Source organism: Ceraceosorus guamensis (genome assembly GCF_003144195.1).
Source record: "Ceraceosorus guamensis strain MCA 4658 unplaced genomic scaffold IE81scaffold_48, whole genome shotgun sequence".
Classification (NCBI taxonomy): domain Eukaryota; kingdom Fungi; phylum Basidiomycota; class Exobasidiomycetes; order Ceraceosorales; family Ceraceosoraceae; genus Ceraceosorus; species Ceraceosorus guamensis.
The window spans coordinates 57,548-73,426 of record NW_020290043.1 but is presented as its reverse complement, the minus strand read 5'-3'; the positions used below and the strand labels follow the sequence as shown (position 1 = coordinate 73,426).

Below are 15,879 nucleotides of genomic sequence, written 5' to 3'. Positions count from 1 at the left end.
TTTCGACGTGTGACACGACAGGCGAGCCCCTCAAAGGCACTGCACAAGAATCGAAAACAGCGCCAAACTTGCTCCAGCATAGATCCGCGTTCTTCTGTGTGAACGAGAGGTAGCACTGGCTGCGCCTGATGAGCTGCCATTGCCGTTACCGCTTCCAGTACCGCTTCCGGTTGCGCTGCCAGCGCTACCGTTGTCGCTTCCAGTGGAACTTCCAGAGCTGCCGCTTCCACCGTTTGCATTCGCAGTGGGTGTCTGCTTCGCCGCTGCCTGATTCCAGGTGTAAGTCGCACCTGACGGTGCAGGGCTGGCGGTTGGCGAGCAATTACTGCTAGGCGGAGGTTTAGGATAGGCATCGGCTAAAGGTGTCACCTGATCACCTTGTCTAAAAGTAGACCCATTGCCAAGGTCGTACAATGCCCTATCATCCGTCACGTCGCAATTGTCGAACCCATCCTGCTCATAAGGACCAGGATTTGTGTAGAGAGCGCCCATCAAGTCGTACTTGTTGTCGCAGAGATCGTAGCTACGAGGCCCGGAGCAGACTCGAATGACAAACGTGCTTTTGCCGGGGATATCGCACGAGCCCATGAACTGTTGAAAATCGTGAGCGCCTGGTTCGGGACCACGCGTGGGTCCTTGCATTTCAGAGTTGAGAGTTCGAGACATTTTGAGTAAAGGGGTTCACAACACTCACCGTCCGGCAGGCCAACGCCAACAGGATTTCCTACTCCTTGCGCTCCGTGATTGTCGTACTCGCCACCGCAATCCGCAGGATTGGTGCCAAGGTTCATGACTGCAGCATTGAAGGATCCCATGACAGCTACGTATCCCGCCGCTTTCCTAAAATGAGCAGAAGTGATGAAACCGTCCGGCATGGGTCTCGTATCGTTGGATGGTTGCATGCAGTAGGCTACAGCGTTCGCTTCCGCGTCTACGAGGTTTTGGGTCGTGGGATCGGGTGGCATGAGCAAGCAGAAGCTGCGATGAGAATGTCCCCAGGAAAGCGCTCAGCTTTGTTCTTTCGCGTGCAGGTTTTAGCCGCCGTCACTCACTCGGTAGCGCTGTTCACCCGCAAGGTGCGGCCCATGCCCGTGTAGGAAGCTGGAGGTGATCCTTGGCTCGATGCAGGAGGCTTCCACGGACCTAGATTGCTTGGATTGTCCACTGTGGGTGGTTTCGGTCCGCTGCCCCCAATGTCTTGCGCCCATACCAGGCTTACGATTAGAGGTACAGCGACGGAAAAGTTGGCTAGACGCATGTTGTCGCAACAAGCTTGAGGAACGCGCGCGCAACGATGTCAGCAGTCAAACAGAAGATGTCGAGGTGGGAAGTCTAGAGATGCTCTAGGTGGTGGCGGCGATGAGCAACAGTATGGAAGCTGGTGCCTCTTTATGCCCATGGACCCTGAGAGGCGACTCATCCGGTCATTTGGCAGCATTCCGATTAGGCTCGCAGCATCTGGGCCGCCGTTGAGCGAAGCACTCGCGAGCCTCTTGAGCTGACGGACTATGGAGGCTGTCGCAATTCCGTTGCGAAGGGAGCCGAGTCGGCGGATACGTTGTGTTGAGACTGCGCAGAGCTTGAGCCTAGCGCTCGACGTACATCCGAATGACGGCGCCGCAACTAGCGTCGTGCGTGAAATAGCTTTCTTCATAAGACAGCACTGCGTCCCTGCCTTCGGTGTTGCGAGGCCCAGTCGGGCTCTCATTTCGCGAGCCGACGCAACAAGATGCGTCCAAGCAGATTGCGAAGGTAGAGATCAGAGGCGTGTGATGCAGCATGCAGTTCAAATTAGGCTCCGGGAGTCGCGAGTTACCAAAATCAAGAAGCACGAGGAGAGCAGGTTGTTTGAGCCTAATTCGACGGGGGGTCCCGCACTTGCAATCAGAGTGCACTTTGACCGCGACGAGTGACAATTCGCGATGCATGCCCTCTTGTGCAAAATCGGTGCTCCAAGGCAGCAGACCTTGGTGATCTAAGCCAGTCGCCGCGAAAAGGTGGACGGTCCAAAAGGTTTGTTTGGATATTGCTCCGCCAAAGCCCAAAAGGTGCATGTGCCTCCGTCATGCACAACGGCAAGCGGGCCCGTTAGCCTGGGCGGCCCCCGCACTTCCGGTGCACCTGTCGAAAAGCCCGCATGATCATGACTGGTCACGTGCTAAGCTCTTGTCGATCCTGCCCTCCATGTCACGTCAAAGTACAAAAAGCCAAGGGTCGCTAGGAGGACAATTTGGATGAGTTGTGGTCAGAGTGACTAGCTCCGTTCGGAGTCATACATTACCCCAAGCGGTCGAGCACCTCGTCCGTGCTGTCCTCGAATGGACTCACTGCCCTCCTTCGTGTCTGCACAGTAGCATGCAGATAGCGCAAAACAGGTGGGCAGTCTCATGAAGCGACAAACGATGCGCGCATGTATTCCACGAACGCTGCCTAGTGAACTTTATCGTGGATGTCGAGCCGATCGCCGGCCATAGTCTCTTCAAGCAGCTCTTTGTACTGATCCCAACGAAAGCATCGCCCCACTTTTGAACGCGCTTGGAACCATCATCTCTAGAAGTTCAGAAACCCACTCGAACCGCCGAGACTCGATCCGTGACTTCTTGACTGCGGTTGCCGGGCAGAAGAGCTGTTGGACTTGGCAAGCATTTGGCGAACCGCGTCCTTATAGGAAGTTCCTCTGTCATCGGTGCCCGTCTTCTGCTTTCTTTTGGGTCCAGGTCCATCACGAGATGTCTGTCGAGCTGTGGATGGATCCAACCCTTGCTTGTTAGGTGTGGAGACGGTGATGAGGGTGGACTGTGGGGTTGCGTCCAGTTCGGTAGAGACTATGGATGACGCGCTGACAGCGGCTGAGACCTGTGCAGGATCCGAGGAGGCAACAGATCCACTTTTCGCGGCCTTCTTCCTCTTCTTTAACTCTCGTTGACGCTCTTCCAAGGTTCTGGGCGCTGGTGCAGCAGCCTTCAGGGGAGTACTGATGTCGGCCTGAGGAAGCGATTCCTCTCTTACGGAGATGCCTGCGTGAGTCGGAGCTTCTGATGGATTCAACGCAGGCGGTTGCTCGATCGGGGTCTTCATTCTTGTCAAGTCCCTGGACCTGTCTGATGTGGACTTTGCGGCCGGTAGTCCGACCTGCGAATCGCCCGGCGCGGCCTCCCGCCTCCTTTTTCGCACACTGATAAATTGTTTCGCCCCTTGCTTGTCTCCGGCTCGACTGCTTTGCCCAGCTCCACAAAGTGTGCAGCTGGTGGCAGCGCGCCTTCTGGAGACGTGGGCGCTGATTCCTGGCATGAGCAGGCTCGCACAATGCCTGCACGACCATCCGGAGTGCAGCTCAAAGAATGTCGGTAGCGTTCTCAAGAGCCTTTGATGCTCTGTGTGGTCATTAGGCGCCACGTGAAACCTCGAGGCGCCATGATCGGTCTCGAATCCGTTGCCCCAAAGTCCAAGTCGCTCGTGAGAGATCTGGTTGCCTTCCAGCGTGGTATAGAGATCGCTTGGCTCGAAGAAAGCGCGTTGGTGATGAGCTGCGTGGATCGGCTGGCTGAATAGCAAAGAGCGAGCCAGGCGAGCTTGGTGCAACCCCTTGAGCGACTCGCCGCTCAATGCCTCGTCCTTGTGCGTTGAGCGTGACATCGAGGAGTGCTGTTTGCATAGGCGATGGAAGATGCGGTGTGACTGTTTGCGCACCGCGGCACGCCCGCACTAGCATGGGCGAGTTGAGCTTACTCTGCGAGCGGGAAGCATTTCCTGATTACCTTTATCCGTATGGCGCCCGACACAGGTGCGCTTTGATGGCGATCGGGATCCTCATGAACCTCAGAGGTGTTCTTGTGGCTCGAGCTACAGCGAAGAAGCAATTCAGAGGTGTTGCGAGACACGTGTGTGGAAAGAGAAAGATGGCTGGCAAGCGTCTCGAAAGGGATGCGTGTGGATGAGATGGACGAGCTGCAGGATGAACCGACCGACCGACCGATCCTGATCACGAAAGCAGCAAATTCGCGTGCGGCTGTCAACGAATCCGTGACCACGAACAGGTGCACGTCAGCAGGCGTGCGTACGACGAAGACGAAGAGATGCGCGCCAGCTGCTGATGCATACAGCGAGGTGTGCTTCAGCAATCACAACACAAGAAGCTCCACGCTGCTGCGACGTCTCTCGCGTTCAGCATGGCCCCTGCCGCCCCGCGATGCCTGCCTGCCTGCCTGCGCGCGTGCGTATACATGCATGCCGGTGGGCTTGGATCGTCAATCCCGACAACAATCACACATGGCGATTCGTTCTGCTGCTACTCGCTCACCATCATCCAATGCAGCGTCGATGCCATCTCGATAAGAGGCAGAGCAACTCGCCCTTACACTACACACCGCACGACTTTTGCCAAGAAGCCTTGTTGGCTGGCTCGTTTCGCACTCGGTGTTAGAGTTGGGACTAACAGTGACTGGCGCCAGACCTCTGCCAGGCGCGCGCCTTTGTCGGTCCAAATAGCTCGAGACCTTTTCTTAGAACCTCGGTCTTGCGCCAAAGAGCCAGGTTCGCCATCATCAGCGTGTGCGTCTTCCCATCTCGATACCCTCGCAGCTCGAGCGCCGTGAGAAGCGAGCGCGATAAAGACGTTAGGGAGCATCAAGCTTGCTTTGCCTAGTAGAGCAATACATCATGTGAGTCAGACAGAGCTTGCACTCTTACCAGCACCGCGTAGGATTGCAGCGAGCAAACGCTACGGGGTGGATCAAGATATCAGAAGGTGATGCGCAGCACCGTCGAGGAAGTGGAGAGCTCGGCGGCCCGGCGGTAGCTGCGAAGAATGTCGTAATCGGGGACCTTTTCGGACATGTGCGGCTCGAGCGCTGACAAGTCATCATTGGCCTGCGCGCCATCTGTGCAGGGCCAATGCAAACTTCTTAGACAAGGCGGTGGAGATGGTGAAGGAGGCGATCGAGTTGGATCAAGGTCAAAAGTATGCAGAGGCGTACAGGCAGTATATGAACAGCTTGGATTACTTTTTGATGGCTCTCAAATGTGAGTGAGCGTGCGCACAGATGCGAGCTTCAACCTATTTAGGAAGCAGCACGATGGGCCAGGCACATCGAAAGCTGCGTGCAGCCTTTCAGCCTGACAGTCATTGCTGGTGCTCTCCTCTCTCTTTGCAGATGAAAAGAATGAGAAGCTGCGAACAATGATTCGAAGTAAATTCGAAGAATATGTCGCAAGGGCCGAGCAGCTCAAAGCCCACCTCGCAAAGCAAGCGGGTGGAGACGAGAATGGCGGCAAATCGGCAGTCGGAGCGAATGGCGGTACGAGCGATTCGAGAAGTGGAAAGAAGGGCAATGACGACGACGGGGATGCCGAGACGAAAAAGTTGAGGGCCGGCTTGAGCAGCGCTATTCTGAGCGAGACCCCAAATGTCTCGTGGGATGATGTCGCTGGTCTCACCACTGCGAAGGAAGCGCTCAAAGAGGCTGTGATTTTGCCCATCCGCTTCCCTCAGCTTTTCACTGGTGAGTGGCCCTTCCATGACGGCTCCTACAGATGGTGGGGCGAGCTCATGACGACGCTTTCTCGCCTCGTGCAATGGCGCAGGCAAGCGCACACCATGGCGAGGAATCCTGCTTTACGGACCTCCTGGTACTGGAAAGAGTTTCTTGGCAAAAGCCGTGGCCACAGAGGCGAAGTCGACCTTCTTCAGTGTTTCATCATCCGATCTTGTCTCCAAATGGATGGGAGAGTCAGAGAGGCTGGTCAAGCAGCTGTTTGCCATGGCCCGTGAAGCCAAGCCCAGTATCATCTTCATCGACGAGGTGGACAGCTTGTGCGGGACGAGAGGAGAAGGAGAGAGCGAAGCGAGCAGAAGGATCAAGACTGAATTTTTGGTCCAGATGAACGGCGTTGGCAACGACGAAGCTGGTGTGCTGGTGTTGGGAGCTACGAACATTCCTTGGCAGCTGGATATCGCCATCAAGAGACGTTTCGAGAAGAGGATCTACATCCCACTGCCGGAGGTGGAAGCCAGGAAACGCATGTTTGAGCTTCAGGTCGGCACTACACCTTCCAAGCTAACATCGCAGGACTATAGAGGGCTAGCAGAGAGGACAGAGGGGTGAGTTCGGAACCACGTAAACAGGTGAACGTTGTGCAGCTACTGACAAATACCCGACTTGCCGCGCCCGCCATGCAGCTACACCGGATCGGACATCAGCGTGCTCGTAAGGGACGCTTTGATGCAGCCAGTGCGCAAAGTGCTCTCTGCGACCCACTTCAAGAAGATCATGGCTCCCGCAAGGGTGAAGGAGGGAGAAAAAGTGTCGAGCGATGTGCAGACGGAGTACCTGACACCATGTTCGCCTGGTGATCCGGATGCTGTCGAAATGGGCTGGGAGAGCGTAGACAGCAAAGATTTGTACGAGGTCGGTGTATGGCTTTTGAAGGGCTGGCCATGACCAAGCAGAACAAGGCTCACAGTGCTTTTACTTTTGCCGCTCCCGCTCTCTGTCATTGTCACGCTCTGCAGCCTCCTCTGGTCATGAACGACTTCTTGCGGGCCATTCAGGCAGTCAGACCAACCGTGACGGAAGCTGATAGTGAGTAAAAGCTTACTATCTCGCCTTCTGACACTCCAGTATTGACTTGAATGCCGCTCTGCTCTCTTCACCTCACTCGCTCGAATCATCAAGTCGAGAAGCACCGCGAATTTACGGCCGAAGCTGGAGTCGAATGACTTTCCCTTTTGCGCACACCGACAATGTTTTTTTTTTTTTTTTTCCCCAGAATCCTCGCCCTTTGCCTGTTTCGTCCCACCTTCTTTGCGTCACCTTGCTTCTCGGTTATCAATCAATACTCTCCAAGAGCAGGGTTTCGCTCACAACTCGCGCCGCAGCTTTCTGTTTAGGCGGTCGTCCATCGAGCTGCATGGAGCTCCGAGTGCAGCAGAGCAGAATTGGATGCGAGATTGAGACTCGTGATCAGAGAGCAGACCCGTGGGATTCGATGTTGAGCGTCTTGCATGGCAATTAGGGCGCAGCCTCAAACAGAACACGCTGTTGCATAGCAGTGACATCACATTCCCAAAGAGAAGTTGACAGTCGACATCATTTTTGTCTGGCCAGATCGGATCGAAGGGGGGGGGGGGGGGTGGGGGGGGGGGGGGGGGGGGGGGGGGGGGGGGGGGGGGGGGGGGGGGGGGGGGGGGGGGGGCGGAGGAGAAGTAAAAGGTGACGGTAGGGACTGGGATATAAGAACACCATCGAATCGGATTATTCATGTGACGGCTCTACCAAGCGAAAGGTGCGCCCTCATATTCGACGTCGGCAGCGCGCGCGGCAGCTCTGGCATCATCCAGGAGCGTTGGAGGTCCACAAGCAGCGACGCAAAACGTTGGCTTTCGTCCAGACGCAAACAAGTGAGATTCCGACGTGATGCTCGAAATCGCTTCCCCAATCTCTGTTCTTCCAACAGACCATTGAAAGTCGATTTCGGGCTTGAGGGCGTCGAAGCGCGCGTGCGTGGAAGAGGACAAGTTTTGCGTGTGAGGCACCTCTTTGCCGAGCTCCGGCACGTCTGTCGGTGCTGCCTTCTCATCGGTGGCGCTTGGCGAGTCTATAGATGCCGCGTCCTTCTCAGAGACGTCCTCCTTGCTCGAGCTTTCTGTACGACAGAGATGAACACGGAAGGCCGTGCGCTTCGTCGCGGTGCCATTCGCGCGAGCAGCACGTAGCTGCAGCACGGCTTCTTCCAGGTAAGGCAGGGCAACATCGAAAGTGGCAGCGGACTTGCACATCCAGCGCATCTCGACAGTGCGTTGTGCAGCAGCGCCGCTGGATTCGCCAGCGTCGCCTGGGGTCTTGCCACCATTGCCAGCAGCTTCAGCTTTGATCGACTCGCAGAGAATGGGCAGAGTGTGCGCAATGCCGACACCACCTGCCACCAAGAGCGCACCGCCATCATGTTCAGAGATCTGCGTTGAAAGTGTTGGCGATGACAGGGTCAGAGCTAGCGGTTGACCGTCTGCGCCCTACTGACTATGAGACTCACCTCTACCTTTGCGGAGTACGGTCCTTCGACGAACATCAGCGTCTCGAAGCTGGCGGCAGGTCCCTCGGAAACGATGAGCTTCCTGAGCTTCTTTTGAGCCCTTTGAGTCATGCCCTTGCGCACGCGGACAAGCATGTCAGCATAGAGACCCTTTGCGTCGGTGCCAGAAGCAATGACGGAGAAGGGATGTGAAGTCATGGGCTCGAGCAATGGGACGTGAAGCAGGATGTCTGATCCAGGTGCAAGAGCCGCAAAGCGCTTGCGCATTGGGCCGGATGGCCAGATGCGTACGCGCAACAGATCCTCGTCGCTGTCTCCAGAGCCACTGGCAAGGGAGATGGTGCCGCGAGTGAAGAAAGCGCCGCTACCGCGAGTGACGTCGATGTTGATGACCACTAGTAAGAGGAGACGTACAACGCGGTCAAAGACCCAGAAGGCAGTCGAGATCCAGATGAAGTCGATGAAGAGCTTGTAGGACGAAGCTTCAAGGAGGGCGATGTGGTAGTAGGTGCCGACCAGCGTGAGGACGCCAAAGACGATGTGGATCAGTACGAAAGCTTCGTAGCAGACTTCTCGGAGCATGCGAATGCTCTGAAAGATCATCACAGCCATAAATACGGTTGCCACGACTCCCCACCGCCAGTAAGGGTCTGCGAAAGCTGTGGCAAGGTTTGCTTTGCCGTAGTGAAGGGAGTAAACAGTGTAGCCGATAGAGTGAATGACAGCCTGAAGGGCGACGATTCTGGCTACCCAGCGGTGGTACATCATCGCGGTGGTGAAATCCTGTCCGGTCAGGGCGCGCACCGGTGAGTTGCGTCCCGAAAGCAAGATGACGAGAGGCAGTTGCCCAAGACTGAGGACACCGGCACGGTCAGAAAGATATCGGCAGCTCTGGATGAACGTGTCGCCGGGCCAGTAGTAGTTGTTGACATCCGTCTTGTAAAAAGCGCAGATGCCGAGCAAGTTGAGAAAGACGAGCAGGGCCAAGATGACCGTCTGCCCTCGCAAAGGCAAGGCGATGGAGAGCGGATGCATTTTGCCTTGTGCTGTCTTCGACTTGCCGAAACCGGGAGTCATGGGGACAGGCGATGCATGTCGGCTTGATACGAGCGGCGCATCGACGATTTGTTTGGAAACGAATTTGGGTGCCAATTTGTAGAGACGACCAGAAGTCGACCAATTCAGGAGACGGAGGAATGCGGCGCCCAGGACAAGCAGCGCAAAGCCGCCGAGGATGACGAAGACGAAGATAGACGGGATCAAGAGTGATTGTCTGTGGACACAGACAGAAAGGCGTTTAGCATCTGCGACCGCTTTCTGGCATGAGATGCCTGCGTCTACTCACTGATTGAAGTCATTGTTCGCTTGCAGCGCCAATGGCTGTTCCTCAGGTGTGAGAGCTTCAATGTATTCGAGGCTCTCCTCGTCGAGTTGCCACGGGTAGCCCATGCTTGCAGGAGGGAGTTGGCGGATCGGGGCAGATGTAGATCGAGCAGAGAGTAGAGGGAAGCAGGATGCTGCGTAGGGATTGACACCGACTCGTATTTCTCCTACTTATTTGTACCCTACCTCGTGAGTTTTGCGCTGAGGCAGCCTGGCCAATGACAGTCGAGCAGAAGCCTTGCACAGCGTATCAGACGTCGAGAACAAAAGCCGGAGAATTGCTCTTTCACTGCCTACGGCAAAGCGGCCTTACATCCGGCGGGCGAAAAAGTCGCTCAACAATGCCCGCGGGAACGAAGTGTCTGTAGTGGTGGCTTGCAGCAGACCGAAGGACGAGTCGCGGAGGTTGAAAGTTGATCAGATGTTCGCTGCCTGTGTACAACAAGCACCGCGATGCATGGAAGGAGCTCTGGCTTGGGGAGGACTGGGAGCGATGATGTGCCGTGGACGTGAGAGGCAAAAAGAGATGCGCTTGCTTGCGTTCGGGGGAAGCGTTGCAGCAAGGCACTTCATTGAAAATTTGTTCGTTTATCTCGCCACAAGCGACGTTCCTGCATCAGATCAGCCCTTGCCTGCTGGGCCTCGACCTGGGTGAGACTCTGTCAGGATTCACGATTATACATGCTCCTCTGTTCTTGAGCCGAGGTCGACATCGAGGCTTGCATGCACTATACGCAGCAGCAGCTATATAGGTGTGGCTGTCGAGAATGGCGCGCAAAAGACAGTCGTGGAGCAAAGCGCCAGTTTGCGTTCGTTCGTCTGTCGATCGTTGTACACAGTCAGTCTTGGTGAAGGCGCGCGTCGTGGCGCTTGAGAAAAGGCTAGCGCAGTGAGAGATGCCAGTGTTCGTGTGTCCGACGCACTCGAGCACAGCGTGTGTACCCTGCGGCTTAGCTTGGCTTTCTTCTGCTTATCGAGCCCATCGCACTTCGTCGCGCAGCCGCTAGTGGGGTCTCCCATTGAAGCAAATTTCTGCGGTCTGCCAGCATCGGCGGTAGAATTGCGGGTGGGCCTTCTTTGATGCATGCTTTCCTTTCATTCACCTTGCAAATCCAGACTCACCCCCTCCCAGGAGCGACGCGAGGTGCTCTGAGATGTCTTTCGCAGCCGGCGGCTCTTCGATTCGAGCATGGAGCGAGCGGAAAGATGTTTGGCCAGCTTCTGAGCTGCCCCAACCTGAATGTGGCTGCCGCCGGCTTCTGAGGTGAACAGGTTTGCTGCTCGGCATTCACCATGTTCGATCGCGAAGCTAGGCCGAGGATAGTTTTCGAGTTGCAGCTTTGCGAACTCCCGGCCAAAGGTAAGCAAGGTGCGGTGCACACGCAGTCGGGGTGGGTGCGGATGGACTCACGACGACCATGCAGAGCTGCCTGCTGCTGCCTGTGCAGCGGAGCTCGCATGTCCGCCCCGCCACGATCTAATCGCATCTGATCTCTGCTGCATATCAGATCTGCAGCTGAGCGCGTGAGCCGTGCCGCACGAGAGCTGCGCGCGCGCGCTGTGCAAAATTGTCTCGACGTATGATGGCTATTATGCCGCTTGGACCATTCACGACTGCAGAGCTAGGGGTGAGAGAAGCTCGAGAAGATTCTTGTGGGTGTAAGGCGAAAGAGAAGGGCCGTCATCTGCATGCATTCCCTTCTCCCTCATCATTACGTCCCCTGTGTCTGCGCAGCACACCTTAATGCGCCGTCGCAATGCGCAGCCAAACGGGTCAGAGAGCATGCGTATCTCCTCTGCCTGTAGGCGCGCGCGAAGACCGCCATCACACGTATACATATATATACGCGCAAGGCAGGCGCAAGTCGTAGCCACTCGCTTCTGCCTTCGCCGCAAGTCATGCTTACGCAGCAGTCAGTGGATAAGATACTCGATCGTCTGCCAAAGGAGTCTGATTGAGTGATACTTGCCTGGCTGTGCGGCGAGTTCTGCGGGTTCAGCACGCGGGCGGTCGGCTTCCCGTCCAGAGGACGCCGCATAGGCAAAGAGCTTCCGCAATCAAGAACCTGAACACGGGTATACAGCATCAAGAAACCTCAATCACGAATGCCTGCATATATGGATGCAGGCGAGGCGGGCAGCAATCACGAATGAGTCAAAGCCACGCCCTGCTCATGCATCACGGCTCATTCGTCGCGGTCAGGCTTCGGCAGACAGCACAAACGCGCATCAAGTGGATGAGGCCGGACGAGTCTCGAGTCTCGAGTCTCGAAGGCTCTCCGTGCATCCAAGCACCGCCTGGTGCATGAGCCTTCAAGACCCCATCTGGTCGCACGCTCTTTTCGCTTTCGCGTATCCTCGCACCATCTCAAGTCCGATATGAACGGCAGAACCTCCCGCAGAGGAATATGCCGCTCCAAGCGTCTCATAGCCATCGTGACGCGTGGCTCATATCAATTAAGTTAGGCTGGGCATAGGGCGCATGAGTCGAAAGTCGTGTCGAGTCGCGCACCAAGGGCTTCGATTTGCCTTGAAGAAGCCTACTCTGCGTCGAGTCGCAACAAACCTTTGTACAGAGAGGACCGAGGCCAGAAAAACATGAGCACAGCATGGGACTCGACCGGGCAGCCACGGTATTGACTGCGAGGCCACCGTCAAAGCGTCTTCAAGCGATCGGAGGTAGCTAATGAATTTTGGACAGGACTCAAAGGCACGTATATGTGGTTCTACTCACCATCCACCCTCACTCAAGACTTAGCGACTGCATGGTATCACGACTACATAGCTGCATATGGATGGTGACCAATCTGCTTCAAATCTCGTCACTCAGGCTCAGCTCCTAGCTTTCAGTTCAGCGTTGTGGCGCAGTGCAAGGCTTCGTTCTCGAGTCTTGTCCACTTTGACGCCGTTATCGCTGTGTGCAGCAGCATTCATCGCAAATGACCCGCCCCGGGGCAACAATAAACCACGCAGCCGTCGACCGATCGAGTCCGCCACTCTTTCAAGATGCAAGATTGTGGTTGACGATTCGTGCTCTAATTCAGATTCATATTGGAGGGCCAGTATATGTCAGCTTGCGGCTGTCATCTGGCGGCTCCGTGTCTTCCTTATTACACGAATTGCTGGCAGCAGAGACTTGCCCATGGTCTGTCGAGCTGACGCGCGCATGAATAACACTCTAAACAGGTATGGGACTCGATCAAGACTCACATCACTCACATGCTATATAGCACTTTGTTCAGCCCTCGCAGTCCGTATAGCGGATCAGCGCCAGCATCTACAGCTCATCGCGGCGAAACCTAGCTTGGCTTGTATATAGCTCTGATGACACACCTCAAACCGGGCACACCACTCATGTCTTGTCGCCGGTGCTGCTGCTCAACGTCAATATGCAAGCAGCAATTGTGATCACAAGACCCACATCGACGCCCAGCAGCGACGAAACAAATGGCACGACTTGATTCGTGATTGGTTGGTCTTCATTCATTCGTGACCCTCGATTCGCACATATATGAGCGTGCGTGGTCTCTTCTATGTAAGTGAGTCAATGCCTAAACAAGCGTGATCGAAAAGATGCATGCGAAATCTGCTTTGGGCTGAACCTTGGCCGTATCTTTCGCGCAGACGCTGAAACAAACGTTGCATGAATGCAATCAGGATAGGAGAATGAAACATAGCGCAAGACTCGATCACGAGTGTGACGTGATCAGCAAACTCTGACGTGCTCGACCGACCCCCCCCCAGCACCGGCTCGACTATGCATGGAGCATCGCTACTCCCTTTCATCGCGTCCTTGACAGAAGGATGCGCGTAGTCACAATGGAGTATATAGTCCTCCTCTCTTCGACCTGTACGCTGGGTGAGCTGCAGCAACAGCGACGACGACTGCTTATCTCCGAGTCCAAAGCACTCACGACTGAGGACCCTAGGTTGTGAAGCCGATGAAAACGCTTTGTCCCATGTGCGCTGCGCCCACTTGCGGATCTTTATCCTCATGCAGCAAACATCAGTCACTCACGACATTCTGCGTGGATGTCAGAGAAAAGCCCGCGCACAAGGGGTGCTCGGTCACACCTAGCTAGCAGCTACTCCTTCTGCTCGTGACTGGTATAGCGCTGCTGTACGCGCTGGAGAAAAGATTTACGATCGAGCGCATGAAAGCAACCATGGCCACTTTGACTCATATTTACCTCGGGTCGCGCCTACGGCAATCTCAACCTAGCTGCACGGGGGAGGGCTGTGCTGAAACTCATGGAGATCAAGCGCTATATATATGGATATCCTCTAGCTCTGGACGCGTGCGTCAGTTGCAAGCTTGCCGTCATCAAAGAAGGGCAGCTTGCATGGAGATCGCGCCGCAATCATGAATCAAAAGCAAGAAGCAGGGCATGTGCAGGGCGGGAGCCTACAATCGTACCAGAGAACCGCATACTTCGAGTAGTACACGTATAGGCTGCCTCATTCTGCGCAGCACAGCCTTGGCACGGAGGGGCCTGACGGCAAGGAGGTCGATTGCGCAGGGGGAGCAGGCTGTATAGGTGCTTCCGCGATATGTAGCGCAGGCTCTTGCGCGCGCATAGCCGCAGCAGGATTCGTGATTGGCCCTGCGCAGCCAGCAGATGCATATGTTGGGCAGCGAGTATGTCAAGGCCAGCGTGGACGCATGTTCATCAGACTTACCTCAAATCAAGACTGATCGACGCAGCGTGCGACGCTCTTGGAACTTGAATCGAGGATATTTGTTGCCATCAGCGGATCCTCGGACCAATCACAATCCTTCGACACCCACGCAGCTGCACCAAACTTTGCAGCTGAATCACCCTGCGTGAATCTAATTGCTTGCTGCCAAAGCAACTGAAATCGTGAATCACGGACCACAACACGCTGCTATAGCATCGCACGAGCTCGTGGCGTTTGGCACAATCTGCTTGTTCACCTCAACCCTCAGCAGCCAGAAGAACAACAGCGTCGCCGGCGCGCACTCTTCGCACCATGCCTTCTGTCAAACTCACCCTTTGCTGCACGCTTCGCCGATAAAGATATCGGCTGTGAGACTAGTGGAACAGACGCACATCTCGAAAAACCCGCGGAGGAGCGGGGCTACAGCAGTATATCGTCCTCGATCGCCACTCGGGCAGCTAGCATCTGCACACTGCTGGCTGACATTCACCTTCAGCAACGGCGGAAACGAGTCCCGGCGCCCGACGGATCAGCTCTGCCCTTCGGAGAAGCGGAGCATTGAGATTGTCCAACTTTCTTGGCAGACCACCACTGACCACACCATCGTCGACCCAATTCTTGCTGTGTATCTTATTCTTCGGAGCGTCAAGCAGCAGAGCAGCGATTCAACTTGCTTGTCCTATCGTCGACAGCAAGTGGTGCAGATCGTGTGATAGCCAGCAAGCATCTCAACCCACACCCAGCTACCGTCTTGCTGCATGTACATAGCAGACATTCAGCGACTCGCCCAAGTCAAAGGTGCAGCGGGTCCCTCTCAATTGGTTTCAGCGCCCGCGCTCTTGCGCCATCGCAATTCTGCCGGAAGGCGTACCGCATCACACGTTTGGCTTTTGATTGTCAAGATCAGGCCAGTCTATCGCTGCTGACTGACTATCGATTGCGAATGCAATTGGTCATCTCAAAGCGCACAATTCGCTGCACGACAGCAACCTCTGCACAAAAAGCCAGCACTTCCACTTTTCCCGGCAGACGTATGAGTAGCGCTATCGTCTTGGCTCTTGAGTTATAGAAAGGACCCCGGAGACAGACGACAGCGCTGTTCTCCATGCAAGTACCCCCAGGACCACGCTCTCAATTTTTGTGCCACCTCGGGAGACCTTTGGCCTCAACATGCCCGCAGCTTCAGATTCCTCAAACGCCGGACCTGGCTGGTATTTGGAGCCACAAGGGGCTTTAGTCAGTCCCCTTGGCGAAGTGTACGATCTTGATCCAAATCTCTTCAAGTCGCAACAGCACTCTGTATCCCGGGATCAGCTTCTCGACAGTCGCGCCGCAGAAGTCAATAGTTTGCCTGACAGCGCGCAACCATACTCGCCTAGCTCAACATACGACTTCGCTACGTGGTTCCGCGATTTGCCACAAGCCGACGGAGGCGATGCTGAACAGTGGCGCAACCTTCCATCTCCTCCTTTCCAGCCCCGCAAATCGCCTTACCTCGGAGAGGATGTTCTGGAAGCCAGGTCGGACGCATCTGGAGCTCACTTTGACGACCTAGATCCCACCATCGGAACTTCGAGTCCTTCCAGCTTCGTCTGCGCGAGAGCTGCAGCGATCGAACGTCTCGGAGCGCTGCAAGCCACGCAAATGGATACTACCGCCGTTTCAGCATCGTCTCGACGCCCAGCAATCAGTCCTTTGCGTCTAGCAGCACAACAAGGCGTGACATTTGAGCCCGCTCGACGAGCCTCACCCATCTCTGCGACACAACTCAATAGCGGTTCAGCA

The 15,879-nt window shown here is 55.6% G+C and overlaps 6 protein-coding genes across 6 annotated transcripts; 1 reads left to right on the top strand and 5 right to left on the bottom strand.

Moving 5' to 3' along the window:
* Positions 1-30: 30 nt before the first annotated feature.
* Positions 31-1,258, bottom strand: IE81DRAFT_292322 (hypothetical protein; the record flags this gene model as incomplete). Its single annotated transcript, XM_025511953.1, has 3 exons — positions 31-611; positions 689-978; positions 1,053-1,258. The coding sequence occupies 3 exons, from the start codon at positions 1,256-1,258 to the stop codon at positions 31-33; spliced, it is 1,077 nt and encodes a 358-aa protein (XP_025368307.1).
* A 164-nt stretch (positions 1,259-1,422) lies between these two features.
* On the bottom strand, positions 1,423-2,357 carry IE81DRAFT_186383 (hypothetical protein). The gene is made up of 2 exons (XM_025510744.1): positions 2,329-2,357; positions 1,423-2,217 (listed from the first exon to the last, which is right to left on the bottom strand). The coding sequence occupies exon 2, from the start codon at positions 2,052-2,054 to the stop codon at positions 1,587-1,589; it is 468 nt and encodes a 155-aa protein (XP_025368306.1). The 5' UTR covers positions 2,055-2,217; positions 2,329-2,357; the 3' UTR covers positions 1,423-1,586.
* Positions 2,358-2,550: 193 nt separating this feature from the next.
* IE81DRAFT_348593 (hypothetical protein) lies at positions 2,551-3,636 on the bottom strand (the record flags this gene model as incomplete). The annotated part of the gene is made up of 1 exon (XM_025516279.1): positions 2,551-3,636. The coding sequence occupies one exon, from the start codon at positions 3,634-3,636 to the stop codon at positions 2,551-2,553; it is 1,086 nt and encodes a 361-aa protein (XP_025368305.1).
* Positions 3,637-4,260: 624 nt separating this feature from the next.
* IE81DRAFT_324869 (putative VPS4-vacuolar sorting protein) lies at positions 4,261-6,762 on the top strand. The gene is made up of 7 exons (XM_025514353.1): positions 4,261-4,661; positions 4,889-5,022; positions 5,154-5,501; positions 5,584-6,100; positions 6,179-6,407; positions 6,512-6,581; positions 6,675-6,762. Coding segments are annotated over exons 1-7 (1,344 nt in total). The 5' UTR covers positions 4,261-4,659; the 3' UTR covers positions 6,719-6,762.
* A 508-nt stretch (positions 6,763-7,270) lies between these two features.
* IE81DRAFT_348591 (hypothetical protein) lies at positions 7,271-9,480 on the bottom strand (the record flags this gene model as incomplete). The annotated part of the gene is made up of 3 exons (XM_025516278.1): positions 7,271-7,954; positions 8,032-9,304; positions 9,377-9,480. 3 exons carry the CDS (start codon positions 9,478-9,480, stop codon positions 7,271-7,273), a joined length of 2,061 nt encoding a protein of 686 aa, XP_025368303.1.
* Positions 9,481-11,091: 1,611 nt separating this feature from the next.
* Positions 11,092-11,670, bottom strand: IE81DRAFT_186323 (hypothetical protein). Its single transcript, XM_025510743.1, has one exon. The coding sequence runs from the start codon at positions 11,499-11,501 to the stop codon at positions 11,127-11,129; it is 375 nt and encodes a 124-aa protein (XP_025368302.1). The 5' UTR covers positions 11,502-11,670; the 3' UTR covers positions 11,092-11,126.
* Positions 11,671-15,879: the final 4,209 nt, after the last annotated feature.

What these genes read in the sequence shown, in the direction of transcription:
- IE81DRAFT_186383 (XM_025510744.1), bottom strand. Translation starts at nt 2,054, where the DNA reads ATGCACCTTTTGGGCTTTGGCGGAGCAATATCCAAACAAACCTTTTGG.
- IE81DRAFT_324869 (XM_025514353.1), top strand. An exon ending in CTTTTTGATGGCTCTCAAAT is followed by an intron (nt 5,023 to 5,153) that starts GTGAGTGAGCGT and finishes CTCTCTTTGCAG; the next exon opens with ATGAAAAGAATGAGAAGCTG. An exon ending in ACAGCAAAGATTTGTACGAG is followed by an intron (nt 6,408 to 6,511) that starts GTCGGTGTATGG and finishes CACGCTCTGCAG; the next exon opens with CCTCCTCTGGTCATGAACGA.
- IE81DRAFT_186323 (XM_025510743.1), bottom strand. Translation starts at nt 11,501, where the DNA reads ATGCTGTATACCCGTGTTCAGGTTCTTGATTGCGGAAGCTCTTTGCCT.